This window comes from Typopeltis vanoorti, chromosome 12 (assembly GCF_054136105.1).
Source record: "Typopeltis vanoorti isolate ZY-2024b chromosome 12, IOZ_Tvanoo_1.0, whole genome shotgun sequence".
In the NCBI taxonomy this organism is placed as follows: Eukaryota; Metazoa; Arthropoda; class Arachnida; order Uropygi; family Thelyphonidae; genus Typopeltis; species Typopeltis vanoorti.
The window spans coordinates 1986929-1998987 of NC_143560.1; the positions used below are offsets into that span (position 1 = coordinate 1986929).

Consider the following 12059-nt stretch of genomic DNA (forward strand, 5'->3'; position numbering starts at 1 on the left):
CAGCTGTTTCACTCTTCCTATGATGTCAGAGACTTTGGTTTGATTTCCTATCCATGTATTCCTTTTGTGATCCAATCTTGTAATAACAATCATACTTCTTTCCATAATAAATTGTGTTGTTCTTAATTTTTGAATTTCCTTTGCATTTTGTGTCCATTTTTCACAGCCACATGTCAATATAGGAAGAATACATTGGTTAAAAACTTTTCTCTTCAGGCATAATGGTAGTTGGCTTTTGAATATTGAATGTAATTTTCCAAATGCTTTTCACCCAAGCATCATGCATCTTTTAATTTTGTCCATGATATTTTGTTCCACTGATATCTGTTGTCCTAAGAATATGTAATGATCTACTTGTTTAATTTCCTCATTATTGATTTTTATTATTTCTGTTGGACATAGCTGTTGAACATAACTTGGGTCTTCTTTAGGTTTATCTTTAGGCCAGCTGTTTTGCTAGCAATTTGGAGTTCATGGATACGTTGGCTTTTAAATATTGAATGTAATTTTCCAAATGCTTTCCACCCAAGCATCATGCATTTTTTAATTTTGTTCCATTGATATCTGTTGTCCTAAGAATATGTAATGATCTACTTGTTTAATTTCCTCATTATTGAATTTTATTATTTCTGGTTGGACATAGCTGTTGAACATAACTTGGGTCTTCTTTAGGTTTATCTTTAGGCCAGTTGTTTTGCTAGCAATTTGGAGTTCATGGATACGAGTCTGTAATTCATGTGCTGTTGAAGTAAAGATGACTATGTCATCTGCAAAGCGTAAATGGCGTAAATATCTTCTATTTATTTTCAAACTTTTCCCTTCTCAATCAAGAAATTTGAATATTTCATCTAGGCATGCTGTGAAAAAGTTTGGAGATATTGTGTCTCCCTGTCTTATACCTCTCTGTATTTCCACTGTAGAGATGTTTCCATTGAAATTAATTGCTGCTGTGGCATTGTTGTATGCTGATTTGATGCTTTAAAGTATTGAACAAGTTTTTACCGAATCAAAGGCTTTCTCATAATCAATAAAACCAAGACATAATGGTAACTGACATTCATTACACCGTTCAATAATCTGCTGTACAACTTGAATATGGTCCATTGTACTATAGCCACTTCGAAAGCTTGCCTGTTGTTTTTTTTTTTTTTTTTGATTGTGCTAGGTCTACAGTCATACAAAGCCTATGAGTTTAGACTTTTGTACACACTTTGTAAACCACTGATAGTAGAGTGATGGGTTGGTAGTTCATCAAGTCTTCTACCTCACCTTTTTTTTTATGTATCAGAATTAGGGTCGCCTTCTTCCATGTTCTTGGTATATCATTTTTCTTCAGGCGTAACGTAAATAGTTTTGCCAAGAGTTTGTAGATTATTTCTCCACCTGTTTTTAGAAGTTCAACTATAACTCCATCCTCACCTGCAACTTTTCCATTATGCAAGCTTTGAATGCTCCACATAACTTCTTCTGGTAGAATCTGTGGTACTTCAAATTGTTTCATAATTGATTTCTTCTTCTTCTTCATTTAATTCATTACTTTGAGGGATAATAAACCAGAGTTATTGGGAGGAAAATCCTCCACCACCGTTTGAGACTGGTAAACTCACCTTTAGTCGAAAGAGACCACATAATGGTCCTCACATCATAAACGGAAATCGAACCCTGGTCTTTCCGATCAGAGGTCTTTGTCTATACCAACTGAGCTATGGAGGCTCACTATTATATATATATAGTTTTTTTTTTTTTTTTTTTTTTTTGACAAGTGGGTTCTCATTAGGTCATGTGACTAACGTGCTTCACAGAGAAGTACCCGTGATCATAAAGTTCGGGTATGGAAATTGTCAGATAGTGGAATGAAATAGACATATGAGCCTCTTTCTCAGCATAAGAAAATTTCAGGACAGGTGTGGTGATGACAATCTTTCTTTTGGCATCCTCCTATGATATATTTGTTCCGTCTTAATATTTATATTTCTTTTTCATCCTTGCACCTCTGCATGGAAGGAGGCTGGATTCATGCTCAAGAGTTTTTTGTTTGACATCAGAGTCTCCCCATTCACCACAGAGCCACAAATGATGCCCACTATTCAGCAAGCAATAATTGCACTCGAAATAGAACGCCAGGATTACGATAAATGTCATACCAGCTCTACAGCATTCCTTGGGTTCTGTCCCCAGACCATGGGGGTAAGAGACTTACTGGAATAATGTTGGCCTTTGTAGGCAAGCCCACTAGCCAATTGATCTTGGTCAGGACATCCAAGATGACCGATCTTGCTGAAGCAAAGGCCAAAGCAGGGCAAGCCTATTACAATCCCTGTTTCAGGACGTCCATAATTCGAACCGCATGGTGAACAAGGCGGCAGAGTGTTCGATCTGTTATGATGGTCTTGTAGACAGGATATTAAACAAAGACTAGTACTAGTAGAGTGAAAAATACAGGAAGAAAAGCAAAGAAAAAGAGAAATAAATAAATGGACCAGTATCATTACTGAGAGGTCTCCTCCATGATGAACAGTGTCCCATGGGGAAGTGCCCCATAATGAGCTTTTGCCTCCATGTTAGTCTGGTGCTAATAATAATAATAAAAATATTAACAATAATACAGAGGATCGTCTTATTACATTATAAGATAAACAATAAAAAGCATATTAACTAAATACTTACTTTAAACTGGTGTGATGTTCTCATTTCCAATTTATGTGTAAAAGGGTTTAGTATATGAGCTGAATATGGCGCTCCTTGTTTTTTTATTTGTTCTTCCATTATGAAAGCAGATCTGCATAACAAAGAATTAAAATTTTACATTATGAATGTGGTGTGTGCGTGTGTGTGTGTGTGTGTGTCATAAATTTAAAATGAGGTAGCATCTCATGCTGCAAAACATGACATGCATGATTAGTAATATCATTAGAGCCCATGTGAAAATTTTTGAGCTTGAGTATAGTTATATATAAAAAATTAACAAATACCTTATATTCCTTGTACAGAGTAGGAGAGGCCTGTTTACGCTTATCTAACTTTTGGATACTGAGGGAGTAGTTTGATCTTCACAATTAGCTAATCAGAGATAGCTAGCCCAAGATTATTACTAATTATACATGGTATCCAGTGAAGAGAGAGACGGCTGAGAAATGTTGCCATCTCGTGTAAAAAGCTTAGTAATAGTTCCTCCAGTAGAAAGGAATAAATAGAACTTACGACGCTCTTTCTTTGAGCGGATTAGCTCCCAGCACGGCACATGCCACTTCATATATATATATATATATATATATATATATATATATATATATATATATATATATATATATATATATATATATATATATATATGTATGTATATATCTATATACATAGCCGGCAAAGAGTGGTCAATTGGTAGAGCCTCTGCTACTAATGGCTGACTTAAGTAAGTTTGAGTGCGGTTAGTAGTTAGAAGGAGCCAATCGTTCGATGCTCTTGGCACACTCTCCCTCAATGAGTCTTTGGACTCCCTGGAGGTGTCAAATAATAATAATAATAAGTAAATAAATTTAATGACTAGTAGCAAAGAGATACCAATATAGAAAAAAATTGTTAATTATAAGAGAGCACAACTAGTTTCTTTTTCTTAGAAAACTTCACGGTAAGTTGCCTCCTTCGATTGGAAAAAGGCCTAAGTTTCGATTGTCGTCGTGACAGGAGCAATCTTCATATGGAATTTTTCAATTGAAAGTGAGTTAGCCGATCTCATACAGAGGTAGCAGGTTTTTACATCCCGCAAACTCGGATTTTCCATTCCATATATAGAAAAATTGGCTTTAGGATACGCAATTTACAGACAAAAAAATAGTAGTGGTGGTGGTGGTGATGGTAGTAGTGAGCAGTAGATGGTGTATCCTAAAGGCCAAATTTTCTATATATGGAATGGAAAACCATACTACTCCCATGGTGACCCAGTCCATATTAGGCGAGTTGGAGAGTAGGTGTCCTCCCTCGATGAGTTTTGGGACTCCTTCGAGGTGTCTCCAAATAATATAATAATAATAATAAAGCTTCTTTCAATATATATATATATATATATATATATATATATATATATTAAGGGTAAATATTAAGATTAGTGATCAGAGCTTATTCTACTTGTACCGTGAGTTGCCTTGGTCTTGCACTATGTGCTGAGTCAGCTAGACTTGCAACACTTGCAAGCGCAAACTTGACTTGTTTGTCTGTTTGCTTACTTCGGAAATGGAGTAAAACCAGGTTTAAAATAGCTTAGTATCTTTAACATTTATTATACCCAAGGTAAAATACTTTCTACATTTATATCTCCTCCTGAGATTTTTATTTAATAAGGTTAAAACACCTTATGGTAACTTGTTGTGGTAAAATACTTATAAGCTCTGTATTACTAAAATTTTGATATTTCTAGCCTGGCTCCCACTGATGAGACCTTAATAGGGGTGGAATTGGTGGGGGCTGGCTTTGAGAGGCTCTTCTTGGGGATAGGTCTTGGAATGAGCTTGCCACTGGGTAGAGCCAACACTGAGAAGTTCTTCTCAGTGACGGGGTGAGCCTGTGACTGAGTGGAACAACGCTGAGTTGGATGGTCTTTCGGCCACTATGGAGTGGTCTAGGGATCATCCTAATTTTTAGAGAGGTCTTTATTTAAATACACCTCAATAAAGGTTGAAACCGGTCTGGATAGTGGCCCCTTGCCTTTAATACAAAGCATCGTACATTCTCCTCCAGGAGATGTGTTTTGCATTAAGGGTAAATATTAAGATTAGTGATCAGAGCTTATTCTACTTTTACCATGAGTTGCCTTGGTCTTGCACTATGTGCAGGGTCAGCTAGACTTGCAACACTTGCAGGTGCAAACTTGACTTGTTTGTCTGTTTGCTTACTTGGGAAATGGAGTAAAACCAGGTTTAAAATAGCTTTGTATCTTTAACATTTATTATACCCAAGGTAAAATACTTTCTACATCTATCTCTCATCCTGAGATTTTTATTTAATAAGGTCAAAACACCTTATGGTAACTTGTACTCGTAAAATACTTATAAGCTCTGTATTACATACTCCAAGAGATTGATGAGGCCAGGCACTTGGGAGTGTTGGTGGATAAGGAGATGAAGTTTAGGGGGCACACTGCAAAAGTAGCTAAATCAGCTCATCAACTCACTTGGTTGTTGAAAAATACCTTGACGAGCAGAGACAAGCAAGTTATCGTACCTCTGTACCGAGCCTTGATAAGACCTCATCTCGATTACTGTGCCCAGATTTGGTCACCTCGGTTCCTTCTTGATGGGGAGGAGGTGGAGAGGATCCAGAGGCGAGTGACTAAGATGATAACAGGTTTATGGAATGAACCATATGAGAACAGGTTGAAGATTTGTGGGTTGTAGAAACTAGTTGATAGGCAGAGGAGGGGAGATATGATTGAGACATTCAAATTGCTAAAGGGATTCTATAGGATTAATTCAGAGGATATTTTTGAGATCAGGACTGGTGGTGGGAGAACTAGGGGACACCTATGGAAGCTGGGCAAGAGTGTGGTTAGCAGGGGTGTCAGAGCTGGGTTCTTTACTTTTAGAGTGGTAAATGAGTGGAATAAGCTGCCAGAGTCTGTTGTGGGTGCTATGACGATGAACGAGTTCAAGACAAGGTACGATAGATACTGTGAGAATGTAATCACATAGTTGTGTGGACATGATATTTAGGACCTCCCTCGATGAGTCTAAGGACTCCTGGAGTCGCCCGAAATAATAATAATAATAATAATAATAATAATAATAATAATAATAATAATAATAATAATAATTAATAAAATCTTGGTATTTCTAGCCTGGCTCCCACTGATGAGACCTCAATAAAATCGAAATCGGTCTGGGTGGTGGCCCCTTGACTTTAATACATAGCATCACACATCCCCTTCAGGAGATGTGTTTTGCATTAAGGGTAAATATTAAGAATAGTGATCAGGGCTTATCCACCTTTACCACGAGTTGCCTTGATTTGCACTACGTGTGGGAGTCACCCAGACTTGCTATACTTGCAGGCGCAAATTTGACTTACTTGTCCGTTTGCTTATTTGGGAAATGGAGTAAATAACGAGGTTTAAAATATATATATATATATATATATATATATATATATATATGTAGAAAGTATTTTACCTTGGGTATAATAAAGGTTAAAGATACCAAGCAATTTTAAACCTGGTTTTACTCCATTTTCCAAGTAAGCAAACAGACAAACAAGTCAAGTTTGCCTGCAAGTGTTGCAAGTCTAGCTGACCCTACACGTAGTGCAAGACCAAGGCAACTCACGGTAAAAGTAGAATAAGCTCTGGTGAGTTGCCTTGGTCTTACATTACGTGTATGGTCAGCTAGACTTGCAACACTTGTAGGTGCAAACTTGACTTGTTTGTCTGTTTGCTTACTTGTGAAATGGAGTAAAACCAGGTTTAAAATTGCTTGGTATCTTTAACCTTTATTATACCCAAAGTAAAATACTTTCTACATTTATATCTGCTCCTGAGATTTTTATTTAATAAGGTTAACATGTTCATTGCCAATCACGCGATATGGCGCGATGCGAGGTCTCACCAAACGGCCGATTACGCGTTATCGCGTGGACGTTGGTAACTAAATAAAAAAATAAAAAAAATTTGGCCACCACACGAAATTCCAATTTTCAGCTTGGCAATGAAAGTGTTAAAACACCTTATGGTAACTTGTTCTGGTAAAATACTTATAAGCTCTGTATTACTAAATCTTGGTATTTCTAGCCTGGCTCCCACTGTTGAGACGTCGTTTTTCGGAAAGTCACACGTGATCTAGGATAGCCTTTGCTTGTTCTGATGGTATTTTTTTTGTTGTTTTGTATTAATATTGTTATACTAACTTTATTGCATTTTCATACTAACCTTACTAACTTGCTAGTAGTGCGGTCTACGCACTACGGGATTATTCAGAGTTGCAAGACTCTTAATTTTTTTTTTCTTTTTATTTCAGATGCAGAGACAAATATGAGTAGAGCAATCCCCCCCCCCCAGGACTCGGACATTAGGAGTGGAGATTCCAGGAATGGAGGATCCCAGAATACTCACAACAATACTAAAGGAGCTTGTAGGAGTTAATAACATCTTCTCCTTCACCACCTATGGAGGAGGACGCTTCTTGATCGTCGTAAAAAATGCGTCCACGAGATATAAACTTTTAGAGGGTTTCCCCGTCCAAGGGAAGCAGGTGATCCCAACCATGGTGGGATCACAGGTTCGTCAACTCAGAATCGACCGCTTCCCTATGGAATACCTAGAAGCCGGAGACGACTTGCTCACCCAGACATTCAGCAAGTGGGGGAAGGTGAGCAACATCAACAAGAGCGTCTCCAAGGAAGATCCCGCTTGGTACTCGGGAGACGTTACCTTCACGATGGACATGCGACAGCCCGTTCCAAATCTAGTTAACATCGGAACATTGCGCGTGATGATAAATTATCCCGGGGTACAGAGGCAGTGTTTGCGATGTGGCTCCATAGAACATCTGTGGAGTGATTGCCCCCGAGCCGAGTGCTTTAACTGTGTCGGCGTCGGGCACATCTCTAACCAGTGCCCACACCCCTGCCATAAGTGCTCTAGCAAGGAACATAAAGTAACATCTTGTCCTCTACGAACATTTGCAGAGCGGGCAGGGGCGCCCATTGAGGCACTTTCTTCGCAGCCTGCCCGAGACGCTGCATTTCCAGATCTTCCTACCAACAGTGGGGAGAAGAAATTTACCCAGACCATCTTAGGTAAAATACCGAAGCGTCAATCTGCAGCAACACCAGCAGAAGGAACTGTTTCCTCTCCAGCAACAACATCCGCTGAGGAAACAGCCCCCCCTCGGCCACTTCCACCACTTTACAACCTATACCGGAAGAACAACATCCACCTGAGGGTAACACGAACAAAGTTATGGATAGCACTATACCAGCTATGCCCCCCTCAACAACACCAGAGGAATCTTTGTCCGTCGACGCTTCAGAGACCTCCCCTGCAGTAGCTAGCATCCCTCTCCCTGCAGAAGATAACACCATTAAAGAGGGGACACAAGATCTTCCACCTCCTAAAGAACTCCCTAAAAAAAGGAAGGAAGCAGCTTCCACTAAACTAGAAAAAAAACATAAAAGCCGCTCCAAGAGGAATATGGACTCCACAACATCGGAGTCCAAAATGGAGGTGGAAACCTCCTCTCACCATCCTAGTATAAACCAGAAAATAAAGAAACTAACCGGCTCCCAGTTCAACCTCTATAACTATGAGCCAGACCGAAACAAGATCATCAGCTTGAAAATCAAGAACATTCACCACGAGTTCGAGGTTCTCTCGAGCTCGTGCGTTAAACTGGAAGCCTCTGCAGGAAGCGGGATATTCTTCCCCCCCCCTACAGATAGACAGCTTAATCAAATACGTAAGACAGTTACGTATTAAAGATCTAGGCCAGCCATAAAAACATCATAATGCTTCTACCTCCCCCCTTTTGTGTTGCCTCTCTCAACAGCCGAGGGCTCCGTTCACCATCAAACAAGAGGAGGTGTGGAAGCTTATGCTAGCCTTTAACATCTGGTTCTTGTTCCTGCAAGAAACACATTTCTTTCATTACAAAGATATGCAGGAACTGAGCCATAAGTATCCCGTGCAATCATTTTGGAGCTTTGGCACATGTAACAGCGCCGGGGTTGGGGTACTTATGCTATCCCCCCTCCTCGGAGCCTTCCATAACATCCTTAGGGATACAGAAGGGAGAGTCCTTGCCGTCGACTGAAAGTACCGGGGCTGTATCACTAGATACATTAACATCTACGCCCCGGCAAATGCAACATTAAGACCAGCATTCTTCCAGTCACTCCATACATACTTGTATGGCACCCATCACGTCATCTTGATAGGGGACTTTAACTGTGTGGCGGACCTGGCCTACGACAAAGTAGGGAGAAATCCGAATACAGGTACTGCTGGCTACAGACATCTGGAAACCCACATTAGGAATCTCCACTTGTCGGACATCTGGAGGGCTCACAATCCCTACTGTCGGGATTATACTTGGACAGTCAACGCCAAGGCTTACCATGTCACAACGCCATCCGTGACATTAATCTCGACATTGAATCGGAGAGACAGAAACTGGTGGAAGAAAAGAACATTAAGATCCGTCTCCACCTCCGCTTGGAAGACAGGCAATCGGCCGCTTTTTACAACAGGCGTTATGTCAACTTCTGGCAGAAGCGAACCATCACTACCATCAAAGAAGGCGGGTGTGATCACACTACAACACCTAACATCATGAGCGTCTTCTGGGGGTACTACAGTCAACTCTACCAAGACAACAGTACCCCCCAGAATTACTCCTGTTGGAACATTGACCCCTTCTCTGCGCACATCCAAGCAGGGTTGGATGCACCATTTACAGCGACCGAAATAACATCAGCCTTCAAATAGTGCATTACAAAGAAAGCGCCTGGGCCAGACAGCTTAAGCATGGAACGCCACCAAGAGGTCTGGGACCACATTCTCCCCATTCTCGTGGCAATCTTCAACACTTTCCTTATCACCGGAAACATGCCACGGGAATTTCTGGAATGCCATACCGTCTTCCTCCCGAAGACCAACAGGGACCCTTCCATCATCAAAAACTGACATCCCATCAGTCTGTTGAACACGGATTACAAGATCCTCGCCCGTGTTCTCAACAACAGACTGAAGATCGGGATGAGGTACATCATCAAAAGCACACAAGTCTATGGTGTTCCTGGTCAATCGATGGAGTTCAATCTCATCCTCATCAGAGAAGTGCTATGTCTGGTTAACATCAAGAATTACTCTATGGCATTGTTGACTATTGATCTCAACTGAGCGTTCGACAGCGTCCGGCATTCCTTTCTCTTTAACATCCTGGAGAAAGTCGGGGTCAGCAGTGAACTCCTCAATATCATCAGAGGAGGCTACAACAACAGCTCTACTCACCTCCTCATCAATGGACACCTATCTGACCCCATTACCATCCAGAACGGGGTCAAACAAGGGTGTCCCCTTAGTCCGCTGCTATTTGCTCTAGCCCTTGAACCGTTCCTACAGGCTGTCAACAACTCTCATGCTGTTAGAGGAATTCCAAGGTAATCTGCCTACGCGGATGACGTGGTGGGCACTCTTAGGGGCAACAACTCCGTACTAAACTTCTTTAACATCCTAAAGAAGTTTAAAGTGTCGCGGCTAACATCCAACCCCGACAAAACCAAGATCAAGCTGTATGGAGTCTGGGACCTGGACGACATCCCTGCAGGTCTCGTCCCTACCGCCGACCCCCTCACCATCCTGGGGGTCCTGTTTGAAGAACAGCCCATGTTCAACGAAGAACATCTCGACAACAACACCGTCGAGAAGCTCAAGGACTGGAAAAATGGACAGCTGTCACTCTCCTCCAGGGCCACTGTCATCAAATCCATCATATGCTGTGCGCTTCAGCATGTCCTGAACATTACTAACATCAGCGAGGATCAGGAAATCTGGCTCTACAGGAAGCCCCTGAAGTTCTTCTGGGGAAGTTTATGCAAGGAAGTTGGTCTCAACATCCTTCAACTTCCAGAGAAGCGGGGGGAGGGCTTCGGTCTCCCCTCCTTTAACATCAGATACCTAAGTAATACCGCTTTCCATCTAAACAGGGTACTGCAGACTACACATCGCTGCAGCTATCCTGTGCAGTATTTCTTAGGTCACAAGTTTCCCCTTTTTGGGATCCCGGCCCACCAGGGTACCAAGGCAGGCATTGTTCCAGAAGACTACAACAGACTGTGCCAGCTAATGAAACAACTCCGCTCATCGGGTGTGAACATCGCCGCGATCCGGAACAGTTCTACATGGTACGAACACTTCTTCAACATCTTTCGTACAGATGTTCCAGATCTGGGGATCAATAACAACGAGATCCCCTCGGCCACCTCTCCAAACATCGAGTTACGCATCTAGAAAGGACCTGGCATGCAGGATTGCGTACGGACACCTTCCAGTGAACATCAACATCTGGCGGTTCCATAACACCGGGAACCCCTTTTGTGACTTCTGCGGGAGCCTGGACACCGTGGAACACGCCTTCTACCGGTGTCCCATTTCCATCTACATCTGGAGGAGGTTAAGCGTCGAGCTCCGCATTCCCCTCCTACTGCAGGAGCAAGTCATCTTCCTGCAGTTCGCTACCCCAGCCAGCAACAAGCAGACGTTAGTAGTATTTATTATTAATAAGCTCAAATATCACATCTGGAAGGTAAGAAAAAAATTTTCTAATCTGACTAATCCTCCCAATCTGTTGGATCTCTCTCGGATCGTACTTTACATGTTCTACGGTTCCTTAAGGAGGTTTTTACATCTCGAAAGGGAGGCTCTGGGTGACACCACATTTAAGATCAAGTGGTGTTCACCTCCAATCCTGTGTAATGTCAGACACAACACCATCAAGTTCTGCCTGCTGCTGCTTTAAGATCCCCAATTGCAGCAGCAGCTCCACTCTGAGTCATTTCCTTGGTCTCTGCGTCCCCCCTGAGGTCTGTTTTGTTCCCTGGTCTCCCAGATGGGTAGTTTGGAGGAAAAACCCAGGCAGCGCAGGCCTACTCGAGGAGGGCCGTCCTGAAAGGGTAGGTCACCTGGGCACCAGCTACCTCCGTGGTCTATTCGATCTTGTGAGCCAGGAAGCTGACTGGGGTAAAAAGTTGTCATCTGATGGCGTGGAGCTAGCAAGATGTGTAATATGAGCTGAGGCCTACATTTCCTTTTTCCTACTCCCCACCTCCCCACCCGCCCTTCCCATCCTATTCCCTCTCCTCCCCTTTTCCCTTATCCCCCCTCACTTCCCCAACACAACCTCACTGTCACTTCCCTTCCCTTCTTTCTCTTTTCTACTGGGGCACTCTGACCCCGCCTTTTTCGTAGGCCAATGATGAGTTTCCCTCACTTTCACCCCGGAACTGGTGGGGGCTGGCTTTGAGATGCTCTGCTTGGAGATAGGTTTTTGCCTGTCTCTGAGTAGGGCCACTGCTGAGAT

At 42.0% G+C, this 12059-nt stretch overlaps 1 protein-coding gene across 1 annotated transcript in view; it reads right to left on the reverse strand.

The window, feature by feature from the left end:
- LOC150100544 (lysophosphatidylcholine acyltransferase 1-like) overlaps positions 1 to 12059 on the reverse strand; it is a 335629-nt gene that overhangs the window by 296221 nt on the left and 27349 nt on the right. The window contains exon 2 of the mRNA XM_090401170.1: positions 2668 to 2779. Within this exon, the coding sequence (XP_090257296.1) occupies positions 2668 to 2766 (99 nt within the window). The 5' untranslated portion in view covers positions 2767 to 2779. The remainder of the gene's footprint in view (positions 1 to 2667; positions 2780 to 12059) is intronic.